The following is a 20374-nucleotide window of genomic DNA, read 5'->3' as shown; positions in this document are numbered from 1 at the left end:
AACTCCCTCTCGCCTCGCTGACTGACAGCCGAACGGGCCAATAGACGGGGAGACACCGGTGACTAATGTGTCGCATAGCCAATGGGAACGCTCGGTATCAGACGAGAGGGAGGGAGTGGGTGGGGTCTCTCTTTTTTTTCTGCCGTGACGCCACACTGCAGGATTTCTACCCACCGCTCCCCGCACCGCTGTCACCGCAACTCCCAGGGTCACCGCAAAGAGCGCCGTCTAGCGACAAATTGAGTATGTTGCATCTGTGTTGCTCAAACAAATGAACGGTGCACACCTAAAAACTTCAACAATCCTTTTTTTTTTAGTTTGCCAACATAAATAGGCTTATTTTGCCTTCGTATATCCAAAAACACTTTGAATTACCTAAATGAGACACATATCAGCAAATACATTTTCTTCTCCGTTTTCTATGTGTTGCTTGCTTATGGGATATCACACAGGGCTTTTGATGACAGATTTGAGATGTTGACAGCCTCCAGACAGACGAATGGGTAAAGGTTGTTCATGATAAACTGCTTCAGTTGACCCTTAATTAAACACCACGTTTAAATCTTGCCAATAAAATGGGGACAGTTGCCAAGTTTAATCCATTAGTTTATAACAGTTACAGTACAAGAATGACTAAGCTTATGCATTTGGGAAACCACATTCAGAAAAACAGATTTTGTACTGCCAGGAATTGGAATAAATTGTCTTTGCAGATTCATAAAGGGTAACCATCACAGAGAAAGTGCGCGGCTAACATCACTTACAAATTGTATTTAACCTTTTTTGGCGATTTGGCGTTATTTTATTGACGATTATGGTATTCATTAACATGACGCCTGTATTGCTGCATGTTACTCTCTTGACAAAGGATTATAAGGGAAATAAGTCTACATTTTGTAGTTGTCATCGTCCTTTTCACAAGGTAAGCTAAACAAAAAGCTTTGGCCAAAAAGGACCAAACAAAACCTTTACGGCATCAATCTGTGGACAAAACAGTGACGAGTTGTGAAATAATGTGCATCATCATTTATTTCAGTTCAAAATCCTAGCTTCCAAAACAGGTATGTGGTTAAAGGAAATCATTTCCTGTACAGTTAAGGTCAGCAAGGTCATGTTAGGTACAGTGCCATTTGAAAGAGACCATCTTGACGTGAGATGTCAGTGGTTTCTGAAGAGCAAACTTTTAATGGTGTGCTCCTACGATGGTGTTTCTGGTGGTCATGCTACATTCTCTCATGTTCCTTCCATTTCGCCTAAAAACAGGGTTATTTGTCCATGAGGCGCTTAGGAGGTTCTGGACTTGAGGCCATGCACACACAAGAAGTAAATTCAGTCTATCAAAGTCAGCAGGGAAAATGTGACTAGAAGGGAACAACTGAACATACTGTATTTTGGTAAACCACTGCTTATCTTCCTACTGTACTCAAAAGGAAGCTGACACTTAGGATTAGTTTACGTTAAGCTACATCCTTAATGGATATTCCCAGTTCTGAACTCGGTCTACAAGCACAAACTGTGCCTCTGTTAGCTCTGGGGCATCAGCATACATCACATGGACTCAAGTTCATCATTGTCACAGTCTTGATACTGAAAACTCGGGGCTAGCATTTTTATCAGAGCCCAATCAAACTCCCCCAAATGTGTTGCCCTCCCCTTTCCCTTAAAATTATAAGTCCTTAATGAAGCCAACATACAGACTATTACAAAAAAAAAAAAAAAAAAAAAAAAGAGAACCGTAAAAGGAAAATGATCGATGAAGTGACTCTATGCACCTCGCTGGTAAACCTGTGGGTGGTGGAAACTTATTCTTGCAGCACTATAATGCATCAACTAACTCTTGTTAAATATATGTATATATTTTGATATATATATAAACAACTCATGAGAAAAAACTTAAAAGTCTTAACTTTATTACATTTTGCTTTTAGAACCATGATAATGGTTTGAGACAAAAAGGGTAAATGCGAATAAAAATCAAATCAGGTCTTTTTTTTTTTTCATTCAAATGTTTTTTTGTTGTTGTTGGAAGTAGTGACACTGAATTCAGTCGATTTGGACAGCTCTCCTAATGATGGTTAGCAGGCCAGACACTGGTGGTGTTGTCCTCAGACAGGCCGTCCGCCTTGTTTCTCTCTCATCCAGGTATGGATCCTCTCCTTCAGCTCAGGAACTGTAGAATTAACAACAGATTGCAAAGAGCATTTAAGAAACTTTGACAATTTGGTGTCATGAACTTGTTTTCCTTGAATCTAAAAAAAGATAATTGCTCTGTTGTCCCTTTTAAGAAATCAGCTTTTGCTCTTCCCTACATTGAACAGAGCTTTACATGCAACTACTGTTAAAAAAGGCATCTTAGTGGGCTACCTGACTCCAGCATGCTCTCTGTGAGTGGCTGCCTGTTGAAGGGATCAGTGGGGGAGTTAAGCAGGTGGCGCAGGATGATGGAACGGTCCATGATGTTCCCCGAAGGCAGTATGACAGGGTCAGTCATCAGCGTGTCCATCAGAGGGTCTGTTATAACAAAGTTACATGTGTATTTTACAGATGAATAAGAAACAAATAGTCTGGAAACAAACAATAAGCTTCAAATGACAATCCTGAAAGTGAGGGTTCCCAGCATCAGCACTGGCTCCTTGCTTTCATCACAGTGAAAGCTACTTTCATCATATCCCACTTTCAGTTTTTTGAATTTCAAAAGGCAAAGCAAACATCATAGCCTGCTCAACAGGCTGCTCCTTGTGTTTGCAGAAGGGTTTGTCTTCAAATGTTGTGCACACATCTGAACAGAGGCAAGCTACTAGATAATCTCCCCTCTGGCTTCTGCAATTGTCTTTGAATTAAGAAAAAAATAAATAAATACATTTTATATATATATATATATATATATATATATATGTTTGTGAGGCTGTGCTCAAAAAGGATATATTGCAGCCTTTAATAATCTATATTAAAAATAGGACACCACTGACTGGATTGTAGTTATGTAACTACTAACCCCTTATTATAGTTTACTTTCTGCATTTATTTGTTACTCTTTATTTTTGTAGGATTTTCTTACCACTCATTTATTATTATTTATTTTCATCATTTATTTAAATAGTATGAATTATTTTTTTGGTATCTCATTAAACTGTATGTGTGATTTATGCATGAGCAAAAATAAAACCCAAACTAAATTCAATTTTATCACCATGTAAGGCTTATCCTCATCAAACTTTGTGACACTTTGAACCCAGCTGCTGAAAAAATAATGTGTTTTATATGACAGCAATATTGGTGGCCTTATCAAAACTAACATCCAATAAATATTCAGTGAGAGCCTTCGATAAAGTGTGCCCTATATTGAAATGTCACAAGGTTGTTACAGTAGGACTTGTGCGTTACAAAAATAAAACCTGGCGTGGGAGATTTTGACCACAGAGAAAGACGATACTCAAGCCTCCTGTATGGCACACTCCCGTCAACTGTGGTGGGTTGGCTGGCATATCAGGGAATCAAAGGAGGTATGTGGGCCACGTTCTCTTTCTAGATTATATTAAGTCTGTGGTTATAGGATATCCTTGCACTAAGCTGTCTATATGACCTCTATGAGCTGGAAAAGCCCCTGCAAATGACTGGAATTCAACAGCAATAAAGGCTGTTGAAGATCTTGTCTGTCTGCACTGACTGACCCGAGGTCACACCAGATGTGACTTTCCTGCTTCAGGACAAAGATTCAGACTCTCTACAAGTGGGAAATAGGGCTGCACAATTTTGACTGAGACTGCAATTGCCATATGATTCACAATATTGGAGGCGATGATCATTTTTGCATCATTCTTATTTTCATTAAAAAAATATATTAAAATGATCATGATGTGAGATGCATATGGACGAACTGACAAACTTTAAGATACTGAAAATATGACCAAATTTGGAGATAAATACATCCTGGCTTGAGTCTTTGTTATCTTGGCAACTATAGAGAGAAATGAGAATTAACAGCTATGGATTTGTCATTAAATGACATGGGATTGATAGCAAAATAGATAAAGCAAAAGGTCACACACACACCTTTGAACTCATCAGGTGCGTCGCTGTAGTCCATTTCAGATTGAGAGTTCTTGGCGACTATTTCCTCCACCTTCTCCGATAGCAGCTTGAATTTTTCAATGGCAATAGAGGACTTAATACCAGCCTTCCTCATCTTTGAGATAACCTCTTCAAAGAGTTCACGGCTGTACGACCGCTGCACAGAACAAAAAAAGAACAAAAGAATTAAACGTGATAGTTGCAAGAGAAGAGTCTTTGAATTAATGTCAATATTCAGTAGCATAACTGTGTAATCATGTTTAAGACGCTTTCATGGGCTGTTTAACTGTATCCAGATTCCCTAACATTGCTTCTAATGCATGCTTCCAACTTTCGAATAAAACTATACTTGTAAATTAGATAACAAACTGGCATATCAGTGGAACTTTATCAAGGAGTTCTCCATGAACAAATCACACATCCACAACTACCTAGAGTCAATATTTAAATTGTATTTCGTCTTTACAAGTGTTTGAAAATTTGCAATAACGTCAAACTAGACGTGGAACTTAAAAGCAATTTAAGTGTTCAAGAATGCTTGATTATCAAGCACAGGAACTGCTTGTAACTTCACATTAAATTAACTTATTTACAGTAATTGGTCCTTAACTGCTTCCTGCATGCATTGTATGAAAAGAAGTGGGTATTTATTAAAGCCGAGTGAACAAGGAGTAATTCATGTCGATGACTTCAGGGCTATACAACGATGCTTGTGATGATCCACCACAACTGCCTGTAGGCTTTTCTCATGACTGATATTCCTCAGAACAGACTCCCACTTGTGTTTTGTCATTAGAGTATGAAAGTAATTCTTGCACAAAGCAAAGCTTTATCTTGGAGTGAAAAACACCATTTGTGTAACTGTAAACATCATTGCCAACCTGGTCATCTGCAATCGCTTTTGCAAAGCGGGCACAATCTAGCTGCAGGTAGATGTCAGTCAGCTGGTCTAAGAGCTTTTTGGGCTCAAAGCCGTACTTCTCGGGATTCTCCACTTTCAAGTCCCGACACTTAGGCCCACAGAGCTGCTGGAGGTTAAAGTTTAGCATGGCAGCCAAACGAGGTCCCAGCTCCTGTATGAAGAAAAGGCAATGTTTAGAACAGCTTGTTGGGCGCGGAGTGCACAGTTTAGGCTGATAATGTTGTCTTTACATTAATTGTTACTGTATAGAATACATTTTCCAGTTCAAGTGTGACCATTTTTCAAAAATGTTCAGTAGAAGCAGTGACACTCACAGGCCTGAGGAAAGGCTTCTGGACCTGCTTGGTGAGGATGTGGAACATTTCAACTGTCTCTGTGGCCAAGGCCAGATAGGAGCGAGACACCCGCTCATCCTGAGTCAGCTGCGACTGGCGGCTCTGCTGCTGCTCCTGAAAGTTTGTAGGTTAACACACACAAACAATATTATTCCAATCTATTCTGCAATAGTTACTTTTACTGCTCTGCATGAATGAATGAGGTAATAATGTGCTGCAGCTCATATGGTATCCACTTTGCTACCATATTGTCTTTGCTGCTTAAATTTTCTCTTTTCCTTTCTGACATTTTGCACTGTGATGCCTAACTGCCTTATTTTTCAAATTCTGTATTTTTTTGTTGTTGCTGAAATTCATTCAGCGCAATCATAACTGCTGTCCGACTGCATGTAATGTATGGTAAATAAAACCAGGAGACCCTATTAGGCTGAGCACTGACCCTCGGCAGCTGCTCCCACTGCTCCTTATTCTTCATCTCTTCTTGTACTTCGTGGATACGCTTCAGGGACTCAAGGCTCTCGTCTAACAAGAAGGTGGTGTCATTAATCAGCATGTTGATATAGCGCACAAACTGCTTGCCAGAGCTAGAGGGGAGGAAGCATAGAAGAAGATGGCAAAGTAGGCCAGGTGAGAATCGATCCAAGTCAGACACTGACTCAAACCTAGACTGCGTAATTATTTTTTTTACATGAAAAACAGTCAAAAGCAAACTCACTTAAACTCTTCCATGAAGGTGCCATGGTGGGCAAGGTTCTGCCAGAGACTCTTGAAGATAGTGCTGATATGGTACCGTATAGTGAACTTATCATAGAACTCGCTGGTGGCGCCGGTATGCTCAACATCTGACCAGAGGAGACACATTTTTAAGTAAAAAGGGGAAAGGATCTAAAGCTTATCATCAAGAAACTACAATATATACCATTCTCTACAACACATGCTGAAAATTAGACCACACATGGAGCTCACCGGTGTAGAACTTCATGAGGGCGGGGACCAGCTGTTTGACAGATAACGGGTGGTTCTCCATCATTTCTGAGAATCGCTGAGTACGAGGCTGTACAGCAGGGTTGGTGACGAACAGCACCTCCACCAACTTGGCGATAAGGTAGGGGTTCCTGATGTAATTCTGGCTGCAGATGAACACCACCAAGAAGGTGACAATGTCCTGGACACACGGCTCGTATAAAACCTGGGGAGAATACCTGGGGAAAGGGACGAAGAGGAGGAGGGATGAAACAAAACAGCAAATACATCACTCTTAGCTTTATGGATGCTACCTGTGATTTATAGCACAAAGAATTGTAACGCATTATTCTTTGACATTACTTATATTTTTGTCATTTCATATTGTTCTTTCTCTTAAACATTTTACAGTGTGAACATTATCATTCCCATCCACAAAATATTTATTGTTAAGACATAGGCTACAAATGAGAAGTGCTTAAGACCAGACTATAAACTTACTGCACGACAAAAAGCAGAAACTCGGCCACATCCTCAATGTAGAACTCAGGCAGAGCAGCAAAGCTTTTGGGAATCTCAGGGTTCAGTGGCAGGTTAATGCTGTGTAAGGAATGAGGAAGTAAATATGGTCCTTATATCTTGATTTATCATATACTCTGAAGTGAAACAGCATGACAGATAGCAAAAACAGACAAAAAATGCAGCATGTGGTCTTTTTACAATATCACAACAAACAAAAACATGGTCTGTCAGTGGCAGGACGTCTCACTTGGGGTAGGCAGGGTCCACCATGCGAAGAATGAGCTGGATGACTGTGCTGTAGAACTGCAGACATCTGCGGAGCAGGTTCTCATCCAGAAGGCCCACATCAGCACAAGCTTTGGCTCGCACCAGTTTCTGACAGGACAAAGTCACACACAATAAGCATCACGTCTCTGTAAATATGCTCCGTCATAGAATCATGCACATATCAGCATTTAAGGATAGCCCAGGGTCCTCTAATGTCTAAATGCAGTAAACAGAGATGAGTATTTGTAGGTCTGTAACTTTAAAATAAGGTTTAATCAATCAATCACGGGATGTTAAACTGACCTTGAGCTGGGTTTTGCATCGCTTGAGCATCTCTCTGTGTCGACTCGCCAGGGGAGAATCTTTCCATTGGCTTTCACTGTTCTTCAGCTCCTCTACAGTCCTAACATGGGAAGAAAAATTACCATTAATATACTAAATCACTGAGGATGCTATGAATGTGTGTGTGCACATTTGTCAACATCACTGTAAAAGTACAGTGTCCCTGAAAAGAAAGAAAAAATTAAAATACCTGTTCAGTTCGCGGATGGCTCGCAATCTGCGGATGTAACGCCTGCAGCCAGGCAGGATGGACAAATGGTGGGTGTGCAGCGTCAAGAAGAAGCACTCGGTGGGGAACTTGGGTTCTGAGAACTTTGTAGGGTCTTCATCTGTTCACATGAGCAATTAAAATGAATTATTTCCAACATAGAATCAGTCAGCCAGAATCATTCAAGTTAAATATCAGCTTCACTGCCTTAACATAATGTACCATGCAACATCAGTTCACATGTCCTAGGTTTTTTATCAGTCATTTCCACTGTAATGTATGATACGAATTATAAACAGTGCAGCATGTATAGCTGCTATAATTTTGAAGATGACGCCAAATAAAGAAGAGGCAGAAGGAATACAGAGACAGTAACACAAGGTTGATTCATCTGAGATTAGATAGAGAAAAAAGAAAATAGATCTGGCATATTGATGAATTACTCTGAAAACAGATAGTATGCAAAATGGCTCTACGTGTAATTAATAGATTTCTCAAAATGGCAGAAGTCTATCAACGATAGTCAATTTTAATTCTCAAAATAACAAAATATAAATAACTAATTCCAAACTTCAAGTACGAAACATCTTTGTAAAAAAAAAAAAAAAAAAAAAGGTTCATAATCATGAATCTGTGTATTTTTATTCATGTCAACTTACGCAGTTCACTCAGCCAGCTCTTGAGCTCCTCCATGGTGGCTTTCAGACGCGTCTCCTCATGGCTGACGTCAAGGCGACACCATGGGTGGAAAATGTAGTAAGGATCCACCGTCTCCAGCTTGATCTTCATGCTCAGCTGTTGCAGCACCCATAAAAAGTTGAGCATGAAGCCGTCTGTTGACACCAGCTTGTCGTCAGTCTAGGAGAAAAGAGGATGAATTCAGAACAATGGAAGACTCATTTTCAAAAGCTGAAAATCACAAAAAAAAAAAGCATTAGGCTGTTTACAGTACAGTACATTTTTATTATTCAGCGCAAAATATAAAAAATAAAAATGTGTGAAAACATTTAAACCAAATTGTATTTCTACAGTACAGATATTTCTTGTGCGTGTTAGTTTAGTGAGTCAAAATTATATTTATTGTAATTATTTATGTTGAATGTAGAATGGATGAGTTTGCAACTTACCTGCATCTGAGCTTTCTTCACATTGTAGTTGACTAGAGCTGCCATATAGTTAAGAGCTGACTCGCGCGTTTCTCCATTTAGTAGGATATTATGGAGAACTTTGAACAGGTCACCCTGAAATGGATGACAAATTATTTGCCAACATTATTCTCTATGCCGTGGACAGCTATTGGATATAAAAGCATTATAAAGCTCAGACTCACCCTTGCTGACTCCAGGTAGTGCTGCAATGACTGGCTGACGACTCGTGTGTTCTCCATGGTGATGGCTGGGCCAGAGAAATACTTGTCTCCTACTTTTGTCTAAAGAAGCAGAAAATAAGTGAGTTTACTCATCAGGGATCATCTGTACAATAAACAACTTGCAGTGCTTTTTTATTATTGCATTATCAGACACTTATTAGTTTTTGACATGAGACTGCTTTGCAAATTAGTAACTATCAGGTTTTTTGATTATTTAAACTGATTTCACGACTCACATCATCCTCAGCAAACACAGAGAGGCTGAAGAAGGCTCCCAAGTAGGACAGTCTCTGGATCTCTCTGCCACAACGAGGGCTCAGAGGTTTGGGACACCACAGAGGCAACAACGTTGCCTGTGCAGAAGAACCACAGCAGGCATATATTACATATTACATCAGGGTGCACAGGTTATTTGTGTTGAACATTTACAATTTTTTTTTACTGTACTTGTAACCATCCCATCACCCAAAGGCTACATTTCAGTGATGGCCACTATGTGTCCAGTGGAACAGTGGAAGAAAATTAAACAAATGTATTCCTGCTCACTTTAGGTCACAAAAATCAAATACCCTTATGCCACTTACAATAAAGATGCAGCCGTTATAATATTCAGAAATAAATCAAATAATGCAGTTAAAAAGCAACTAAGTGAGCATAATATAAATTCAACGAAGTCTGATTTGAGAGGTTGTTGTTGCTAAATATAGGCTCATTTATTTTCCATGCACAGGGGAATTTTGACTCGCCCTTCTTCTGTGAAGCGTAAGGAAGATTGTCATGAATAAAATAAACAGAGCACATTGTTCTGTGATGATGTCAACTGGCCATGCCGGTCTGGCGAAAGTATAAACAACAAAGACAGCCAGACCTGCATGTAGTTGATCGAAATAAATTGTTTGGCAACTTAAATAAAACAGCATTAACATTCTGAGCCATGACGAACATAATGATTAATACTTCAGTGCCATAAATGTACCTCAGGCCATCCAAAGATATACTCACCAAATTACACACTGGGTGAGTCTTTCCGAACTTGATTTCACAAATCTCAGCTAATGCCTGTAAAAACAAAACAAAACACAACTAAAACAATGCTTCAATTGAAACTCGTGTTGGAGGAGAAGCAGAACAATGGCAACAATGTATTACACTTTATATTTCATAACATATACTGTACATGTGGAGCTGTGCATCTACTGAGCATTCAGATTATCTGACAAGTTGCCAGAACCTTATCAAGCCCTGCTCTGAGGCATACCCTCTGCAATTTTAGCTATCTGAAGTCTCATCTCCTGCCTGGTTCTATGGTGTATCAGCCCAGGAGAACATCTCCTTACCATAAGGGGGAATTTAAAGTTGTCACTGTCAAAGGAACATTCTCTCACTGCAAAAGCCAGCCCATGGAGGATGGGAATGAAGATCTGAAAAACAACATAGCAAATATATCATGCATCAGTGCCTTGCCTTGTTTTCCCTGCTGCCAGCAATTTACCTTACAACATTTAAGAAAATGAAATAAAAATCCCTTTTTAACCCTTTTAGATCACATCCATGTTAATCATGTGCACCTATTTATCTTAACTGCAAAATCCACCAATCTGAGATGCAGCTTTTACACTCAGGATTGTGGGTAGTGTAGTGCTTTTCCAGATCATCACAAATAAAGCATGTTTTTCTTAAAACATGGTTGATTTTATGTGGATTCTACATGAGCATATACCATCATTTCACAATCTCATATCTCATTGTAAATCTACATTGGATGGTTAATAATCAAAATCCTGATTAAGATTATGAATGGGATTTTCCTTTATGGAATCTCACTGTTGAGCTCTATATTCAGTTTCACAGGAAAACACATAACAGTGCAGAAGACACTCGGTTTTGCTTGAACTTTATATTATTTTTTAAAATACTTTTTGCTTCTGGGGAGACACAGCCTAAATATATGGCTTTGGAATCTAATTGTACATACATATAATGGTATGGTCTTATGCATTCCTTTCCAGGATGTTTCATCATTCTGTGGACAGCCACAATTTCTCCAACACTGAGGATTATCATCACCAAATGTGCCTTCCTAAGATTTAGTTTTATGATCAAGAAAAAAGTCACTACAGTGTAGTTTAATCTGTCCATAGAAGTGTACAGAGTGTGTTTGGGGTGTCTTCCTGCTCCTCTGTATACCTGGATAGGTTTTAGCCCATAAAGTATTAACATGTTTGAGTAAGTGACAAGCGTGCTTCCCACCTGTTTGAACACCTCTTCTTCCTGGTGTGTAATGCGCATCAGCTCCTGAATAAAGCCATACGGAAGGTTTCGACACAGCAGATAAGGTACCAGCAAGGACTGTTGGAGAGGGCTCCTACACAGAGAAAACAGAAAAGCATTGTGCAGAAATTAAATAAATAACGGTTCTGGAGTCAAGGTGAAAGAGTAGTTGCTATGGAGACTCAAGGCTAAAACGAAAAAAGGAACAGAACATACAGAAATATAATGACAGATAGGACAATAATAACCCAAAGATTTTCACAGTGTGTGGCTGCCTTTCTTACCGCGGCTGGGTCAGGGTGCCTTGCAGGACCAGGGCAACGTGGGAAATACACTGAGAGCGAATGTTGCTGAGAAGCTGGCTGACATTTGGTTGGCTACACATCTGAGAGAGAAAAGGATAGTGGAGGAGAGAAAACGGTTAGAGGTGTGACAAAAAAAAAAAAAAAAAACGCTGCAGAGACTCTATCCGGACTGTTGAATCACAGTGTTCTTTGACGAGCAAAACCTTCGCCTGTTTCCAGACCATCTGGCCTGCAGCTACTGTCTGAGGTACAGACTGTTCTTCTGTCCTCAGGACATTTGTGAACCAATTTATACTTGGTGAATAGGTGGAAAAGAGCTTCAATAAGAAGGCTGATTACAGTCTTAAATCCTTGATTTAATCTCTAAAAAGGTTTTCATCTTCAGTGAAAGAAAGAAAAGAACAGAAGATAATGCTTTTAGCATAATTCATATTAATAAACATTTTGTCTTGCAGAAACTTACCTTGGGAGCTTTCCTTTCCTCCATGCCAACACTGTCAAAACGCTCAATGAGGTAGTTCAGCATCTCTGTCTCTTTGCATGCTTCAATGGTAAAGCGGTCACTGGCTGAATCGCAGGACATCCCCCCTCCACATGCACCAAGACTATAAACAAAAAGGAAGCAGAAAGGCTCCGTAAATAACAGAAGACATCATATGACAGAGAGATGAACCGTTTGCATCAATCATAATAATGCATGTATGGCTTATAAACTCAAACCCACTTTTGCGGTTCCTAGAAGAAACAAACTATAAAGCATTAGTGGCAGCATTGCAGCATCTCAGTAGGTCTTCAAAGAGAAAATGATAATATTAAACATTCAAAAGCTGTTTGTAGAAAGTCTTTGCAGCTGATATTAGGATTCAGCTTGCCACATTCAACTCAAGAATGTGGTGACAAGAGTTTAAACTGCTGTTAGTGGTCAGCTGTAACTGCAAAACCTGTATGCGAGCTGCTTCAAAGCCAACAAACCATAATAAAATTAACTTTGATATTTGTCCACTGGACACAGGCAAAGCAGGAATATCACCTCTGCCCAATTGTACTCAAAGCCAAAATACGAAATCAGCACATTTTGTTTAACAATAATGTATAATGCTCTCCTGAAAAAATGTAATGTATGTTGAACTAGCCTAGACACTACATAACATAACAAACACCCATGTAGCAGGGAATCAGATTCTTCCATCTTACCTAATGATACTGCCCATGCATTCAATTAATAAAACACATTTCAAGTCTCCTGTAGACCACATGCTCTTTCAGGGTTGGGGATCATTTTTTGGGATGTGCAAGACCGTCTTGCACAAAGGGATGCTTGATAATGCCAAAATAATAATCACAATTATTTTGGATCAATACTGAGATCACAATTATATAACTTCATTACTTATTGACTTTGGCAATATTATGCATCTATTAACTTTTTTAAGATTGTCTTTTTAACACTGGACTCTAAAAAATAAAATGTAAAAAAAAATGTGATAAATAAAATTAACGATAACTTATACACATTTAAATAAATAATAAAAAGAACCTACTTGTACATAAAAATTACTGTATATAGTCATTTTCATTAAAAATGGAGCAAACCAACTTTACCCAATATATAGGGACCACTACCTAAAGAAATACAGGATTTTCAGGTAATCAGTTACACAGGCAGACCTGAATGTATTCGACAAGTTTCTGCAGCTCTGCAGAAATCATATTTAATTCATAGCACATTACATTAAAAGTTATAGTTTAGGGATCTTATGTTGAAACTTCTGATGACTGAAACATTTCCAAACACTCTTGAAAGACGGCCTACAGCAGTTAATTGTTCACCACTTTACCCTGGTGTGTTTGTGCGCAGTTAGTGGTAAGCTATGTGGGTCGACTGGAACATGCAGTGGACCCACAAAACTGAGCAAGCACACGCAAACACACACACCGTGCAGCGGTGTACCTGGACCCAAACTGAACCCGTGTAAAATCCTCCTCCTCCTCAGAATCTTCATCACTGCTGTCCTGAGACATGTCAGAGAGGGCAAAGAACAGGAGCGACAAGGGGCTAACATGACGAGGAAAAGACACAAGGAAAAAGGTTGGAAGAGGATGTTGTGCAAGCGTGAGGAGACAGAATGGAAGTAAAAACAAAAACATGAAGACAAATGTGGAATGGTAACAAGTCACAAGAAAAGAGGAAAAGAAAGAGGGGAGCACTAAAGAATGGAGGCTGGAGGGTTGCATGCTTGCTTGAAGACTACTTCTTGTGCTGCTTTTTAAATATTCATTAATACCATTTTGTCTGCAGCTTTTACACACTGTCAGAACGTTTTTTCCACCGATAACTGAACTGACTGTCACAATCACTCATCCAACTTGTCTTGAGCAAACCAATGCAAAGAGGCGTAAGCCACATCTTATTTGCTCCAGATTTTCATTGCAATGTAGGACTTGTAAAACATGCTTGTTAAACTACATCTAATATTGGTTATTTGCAAATGGGTTAGATCTTTTAAAATGATACGTTAGCAACAAGCAATACCCACTAATTGAATCTAGAATGTCTATTAATTGACTGAACACCCTGTATATTAGCATTTTTAGGTTAAATCCCGAGTAATTTAATTGAAAATGTATGGAGTTTTAAAATGTTTGCGATGAGGAGTTTGTTACAAATTGAGAATGTATTTTATTTACTCAAACGACATATTCTATACATCTTTTACAACTGCCGCTTGAACGCCTGATGTGTTTTTAAACTTAGGATTTTAAGCATGCATATGCTAAAATATCAGGTTGTCCAATTACTTTGAGACCAGCAGTCTAAATATTAGATAGTTAGGGTCATTATAAGCTCGTGTAGATGAGACATAGCATCAGAAGCAATTAATACAATTAAATACATCTGACCAAAAACTCAAATCTGTTTTTTTCCCACAAAGTTATGTTTTGAGTGTGTTTGTTTGCATGTGCACCACACACTGACATGCAAATGGAAGGTGAGATACCTAGACGGTGGGATCCTGGAAGCAAAGGCAGCCTGTCGAGCATTCGTTCTGGGAGAAGGGGGAACCATGGGAGGCGGTACGGAGGAGGGTTGATTGCGAGCCCTAGGCGAGCTCAAGGAGAAGGACTGGGGGCTGGGTGATGGTGGTGGCACAGGAACTGGAGTGTTAGGAGGAACAAAGATCCCTGCAGGGCTAGGAGAGGGCCCGAAGAAACTAAATCCTCTTTGACCTGGGCTAGATGGGGAAGGAGCCCCCCAGGGAGAGTTGACAGAGTAAGGCCGATAGCGCTGGGAGATAGGCATGGGGGCAGATGGAGGGTTGAGACCCTGTCTCGGAGGAGCACTAGCAGGTGGGCTCGGGGGCACAGCGAACTGAGGGGTAGAGGGTGTGGAAGGTACAGAGGGTGTGGTAGGGGTGGGGAGAGATGGGGAGGTCCTCTTGGCTGCATCCAAAGCCATCGAGTGAGGACTACCACATCCATACAGACTGTGGACAACATTGAGACGATGATTGGCAAACTCATCGAACAATTATGTCTTAAAAATAGAAATGATCAAAACGAAACCATAAAAATCGAGGGAAAAAATATGCCAGGTTCCAAGTTGGTACTAATTAAGTATCAACAAAGTACAATTTTAAGGAGTATTTCTGTGTATGTCTCTGGGAGTTACACTATCAGCACTCAATAAACGGAGTCAAGGTACTTGCCTGGACAGAGAGCTGGCTCCAAAGGACCCTGCACTGGGGCCCATAGGGCTGCCACCTTGGCTGGAGGGCTGCACCAGCGTCAGACGGTGGTCGGGGGATTTGGCTGCTGCAATTGGCTGAGAGGTGGCTGTCAAGCTGGCGAAGGGGTTGTGGACACGTGACTGGGTGGACATCATTAAGACTTCCATCAGGATCTGGCCGATCAGGTCCTTGAAGTCAGAGTATACTGCAGGAGGGGAACAAAAATAAGGTTCCAGTCAAGCTGTCAAATGCAGTTGTAACGTTTACTTTTCGCTTTCCCTGTCAGTCAGCTAATTGTGTTGACAGAGATAAAGACGTTTTTCATTGACATACCATCATTAGGGTTCTGCTGGAATTCTGCAGCCAGTGAAGGGAGAAAGATGACATCTCTATCCTGCTCCTTCCACGATACGCGGAGGATCTTACAAATGAGCTGCAGAGCCTGTTCTTCTGAAACATCAGAGTTTGCAGAGGTTTCCTGAGGTGCAGAAATAGAGACAACAGTCATTTATGCAATAAATGCCAAATGGACCAGCATTACTTTGATTCTCATGATGACACTGTTTTATCAACAGACGGGTATGTACCAGTGAACTCAAATAACTGAAAATGAAACTAAGAATAGTGTCCATGGAAAGTCCCTGATCACCTTCAGTAAATACCCAAACACTCCTTTTAGGTTTCCTCTCTTTTGAGATATATTCAAGCGGCTGTTTACCTTTTCAGTTAAGTTCCTCTTCTCCCTGCGATCGCTGTCCTCCACCTCCATGTTCTCTATCCCTGAGTCCACATCCACCTGGGACATGCTGGAAGAACACAGAGGCACAGTGCTTAGTAAGTCTCTTCATCCCTATGCAGACCATGACAACCATCTCATCTCTTTTATAACAAAGTTCATAACTTTGCAAAACATGTGGCCATGCTGTGAAACATGATCAATTTGTATTAATGTTTGCACTACAGATAATAGGAAAAAAAACTTTCTGTAACGTAACAAACCACTGGTAAATATTGTTACATTTTTATATAAAAAACAATCTATGATATTCATTGCATTTCTTTGGACATTTCAGAAAAAGTGTTCCAATATACTTTTTGGTGTGAATCATGAAAAATTGGTACTATTGGAATCTATTGCAACATAATTGAAGCTGACCACAGACTCAATTTATGACATAAAAAACTATTTATTTTCAGCCACCTTTAAAGTCCACAGGAGAAATATTTGATCATCAAAACATGGATTTTGGTGGTGGAGTGGGCAGTTCAATATGCCCTTAGAAAAACTCATACCTCTTTTCACAGGAGGCAGTGTCAATGTCCATACTCTGCGATCGGGACAGACTCTGGGACTGAGTCTCAAGGCTGTTGGAGGGGGAGCTGGAGAGGGAGCTCACACCCTCGCTGCTCTGACTACCATATGCCACCCCTGCAAAAGAAAAACACAACAACCTTTTAGACTTTCACATTTGTTTGATTTTCAGTTTTCTCTAAAGGAGAAAGTTTCCGTTCTAAACTAACTACATCTCAGAAATTGAAGCCCCCACACCTTGGGGATAGCAAACAGTTTGATCTTCTATCACCTATTATGACTCATTTACCACCTTGTTTAATGAAGAAAAAAACTGCTTAGCCACACTATGTTAGCAAAGGTTCAGATTGGTGTTTTTAAGATCAACATGGTGTGCCATACCTTTATAAGCCATGATTAAAGCAAACATGTAGAGAGAAAGCTGACTAACTAGATCTTACTGTGGATGAAGGGCTGTAATGAACAAATCACTCCCTGTTACACAACAATTACATTATTACCAACAGTTAAGTCAAATAAATAAATACTGTACACGAAGAGAATAACCATAACAAATGTATAAACATGCAATGAAGGCTTGTGTAACTGCCAAGAAGAAAATCACAGATTTCACCAGTTATGATAAGTACCACTGGCCCTACAAGCCATAAAAGGCAGCCTTGTATAGCAACACCACCACATCTATGCATGCCAACCAACAATGCCAGGAAATTGTCACTCCATCTATACATGGCTCGCTGGTGTATTTTCTAGAGCAATGCATAAAAGCATCAATTCTCACTCTGTACAGCAGGCCTACACTTGGCGTTGCACAGGGTCCCTGGTGATCACAACAAGCTACTGCTGTTTGTGTTTGTCATTGAGGGTGTATGACTAGTTCTTGCTGTTCAAATATCAGGGTCACAAATATAAAAAAGGTCCCTTTCAGGGTAGCACTCAAACAACCAAAATTGTTTATCTTCCAAGCCTCAGAGACAGCTTGTCACAGTCAGGTTGAGACGAATTATGAGTTATACAAAAAAGGTTAACAACAATAATTCTATAATGATGCTGTGAACATCAATTCTAAATCGGAAGAATTTTACCACAAGCACTGCTTGCAGTAACTGTTATTATTGCAAACTGGCTTTAATACAGCCAAAATACTGTAGGTTTTATTCAGTTCTTACCTGAGGTGCCCATAGGGGATGTGGCAGGGGTACCACTGTGGACATTGAGCCCCAATGATTGAGAGGCAGCTGGTGGCAGGGGCTGGGGTGCGGCACCTGAATGTCCAGGAAGGGGTCCAGGGGGAGTCTCTCTCTGTGGGGATGTCAGGGGTGTGCTGAGTGGGGTGCTGGGCTGTGATGTCTGTCCCCCTGCCAGCCGTGCCAGTCGCCTTCTGCGAATCTTGAATGAATATACATAATATGCATCACTAAAAGTACCATGTAAGCTCACTGTACAGCCTGACAAATATGAACCTATTTTACAACAGGACTGTTGAAATGTATTTTGACCATTAAATAATTTGGCATATCATACAATCAGCCTGAATGCGATATAAAATGTGTGGTCATTTTTTTTCAATACCCATCTTTGATGATTAGCCTCAAATAGAAAAAGACATAATTTAAGAAGTGGTCATTCCATTCACCAGGTTTACAGTAAATGGGCTTAAATGTAAAAGGCAGGCCTTATCGAAGATATAAAATGTAACGTTACGAACCAAGTGTGATGTGAGTACTAATCGCGTCCATCGTGCATCTCAGCAGAAGACCATTACAACAGTAAATCAATGATCGAGTAGCTAAATAAGAGGACAGCGTGACAGAGAAATAACACTTTATTGAACTGTATGTGTGGTTCAAGGGGAACAGCTCAGTGGCCACAGAGTCGGCCACAGTTGATTGCACAATGGTGGCCCGGTGTGTTTTTTATGCTGAGTCGTCTCGCAGGCTAATTTTTGGCTGTTAGCAAAACAACATTAGCAATTGTCAGCTAGCTTTCCGCAGAAAAATATAACAAAATGACCGAGTACACAAATGTAACGTTATCTGTCAAAATGTTACGCGTAAAAAAACACCCACCGAGTAAAAACAATTCAGAGTATGCATATACATGTAGTTGTTTTATATTTTTAGCAGTGTAATCCATGGGCCAGCTTGTGCACAGCCTCTCTAGCATAACGTTAGCTAGTTAGCATTCTGCTCCGGCTAAATTACATTAACGTACGAACCACATCCAACGTTTACTTCGTTTACTCGGTTATATTAACCGACTCACAAAAAAATAAACATTTTATTGTTCGCATTGGGTAACGCGCATATGTATGTCGGCGTTGAACTAGCGTTAAATTTTGAATTTGGTCGCGGACAGATTTCTCCAGTGTAGACCGTGTTAGCCTCCGAGCTAGCTTCAGTAGCAGGTCGGCTACTGTCGAACCGTCTGACACAAGGTCCCAACAAAAGGAAGCCATTCAGGTATACACTGTAACTTTAGAAATACAGAGCTACATTAATTCCGGGCACTTATTTTGAGCGTTTTCTATTGTTGCCTTACCTCATCTGCGCTCAACTCCTCCATCGCAGCTAGGTTAGCTAGCTATTTCACTTCCAATCACTTTAATGTGTGCCAGCCAGAGTAGCTAGCCAGCTAGCCTGTCAGGACTAAATATGATGCATAGTCCCACTCGGTCAACAAATACTGTCACTCTTGATTGTCTTTAAGTTTAAAACTAGGACGCCAGAATACGGAGGGTGACAAGACACAGTTCCTCCAAAAAGTCTCTCGTTTGCCAGTTTTGTACCAAGAATGAAACAAAAAGAAAAGTAGCTAGCTATTATACGTCAAAATACAACAGCGGCCATTTTGGTTCTAGTCGGTATCACGTGACTTAAGAGCCTGCTGGGGGAGGTATGAACATAGACAATTATCGTCACCCTGTTAAAATAATCGCCCAAGTCATTTTTTCAAGTTTTGCAGGAAACACAAAAAACTTCACCAAAAGTGTAACATTTATTGATCATTTCACTCAAAAAGGTTGTAACAAAGGATGTCTATTGGCATAGTAATAACACTGTGTGTAAATTATGTAACTTAAGAGAAATAAATGACTTAGGCAATTTTTTGAACATGCCTTTGTGACTTAAGCAAGATATGGTAACACTTTATTTCGAAGGTGTCTACATAAGAGTCACACAAGCCTGTGAGAAACATGACATGACAAGTATCATGAGCATTAATGTTACTTCAAAGTGTCATTAATGTTCATGACACATCCCATGTCATGTTGATGACACGCTCATGTCACTCTTATGTAGATACCTTCAAAATAAAGTGTTACCATATCTTGCTTAAGTCACAAAGGCATGTTCAAAAAACTGCCTTAGTCACATGTTATTTTGGCTTAGGCATAATAAATCCACTTAAGTCACACACTTGACATAGGCCATTATCTTAAAGGGGTAAAATCACATGATCTGATCAACTGAGGATGTAGGCGATTTTACCATGGGTGGCCGGCGTCATGAGGAGATGATTTAGGCAAAAAAAAAAAAAAAAATTGAAAAAAAAATGACTTGGGCGATTATTTTAACAGTGTGACAATACACACACACATACATTTACATTTACGTACATTTGTTTGAACAAATAGAATGATAACAACAAAATACCTCATAATAGTTTCATTTAAGAGCGGATATCTAGCCATTTTCCATGGTTTTCTTGATCAGATCCAAAATCATTATCAAGAAAGGGTGGTCTAATAATTTTTTC

General features: G+C 39.9%; 1 protein-coding gene across 2 annotated transcripts; it reads right to left on the bottom strand.

Annotated features, from left to right (window-relative positions):
- Positions 1 to 1011: 1011 nt before the first annotated feature.
- Positions 1012 to 19497, bottom strand: ube4b (ubiquitination factor E4B, UFD2 homolog (S. cerevisiae)). Of its 2 annotated transcripts, XM_059333420.1 has the most exons (28): positions 19157 to 19497; positions 17785 to 18004; positions 16597 to 16732; positions 16022 to 16109; positions 15637 to 15781; positions 15283 to 15508; positions 14575 to 15060; positions 12039 to 12180; positions 11555 to 11655; positions 11250 to 11364; positions 10337 to 10420; positions 10002 to 10058; positions 9236 to 9352; positions 8961 to 9059; positions 8758 to 8871; positions 8290 to 8488; positions 7613 to 7751; positions 7384 to 7483; positions 7061 to 7188; positions 6793 to 6891; positions 6295 to 6530; positions 6044 to 6170; positions 5768 to 5912; positions 5308 to 5442; positions 4953 to 5144; positions 4054 to 4228; positions 2365 to 2511; positions 1012 to 2170 (listed from the first exon to the last, which is right to left on the bottom strand). In XM_059333420.1, exons 1-28 carry the CDS (start codon positions 19178 to 19180, stop codon positions 2106 to 2108), a joined length of 4041 nt encoding a protein of 1346 aa, XP_059189403.1. In that variant the 5' UTR covers positions 19181 to 19497; the 3' UTR covers positions 1012 to 2105. The 2 variants fall into 2 exon arrangements, with proteins under 2 accessions (XP_059189403.1, XP_059189404.1); XM_059333421.1 differs by lacking the exon at positions 14575 to 15060 and having other exon boundaries at positions 19157 to 19496.
- Positions 19498 to 20374: the final 877 nt, after the last annotated feature.

This window comes from Centropristis striata, chromosome 5 (assembly GCF_030273125.1).
Source record: "Centropristis striata isolate RG_2023a ecotype Rhode Island chromosome 5, C.striata_1.0, whole genome shotgun sequence".
Classification (NCBI taxonomy): Eukaryota; Metazoa; Chordata; class Actinopteri; order Perciformes; family Serranidae; genus Centropristis; species Centropristis striata.
The sequence above is the reverse complement of the archived record's forward strand: the minus strand, read 5'-3'. Positions and strand labels throughout refer to the sequence as shown.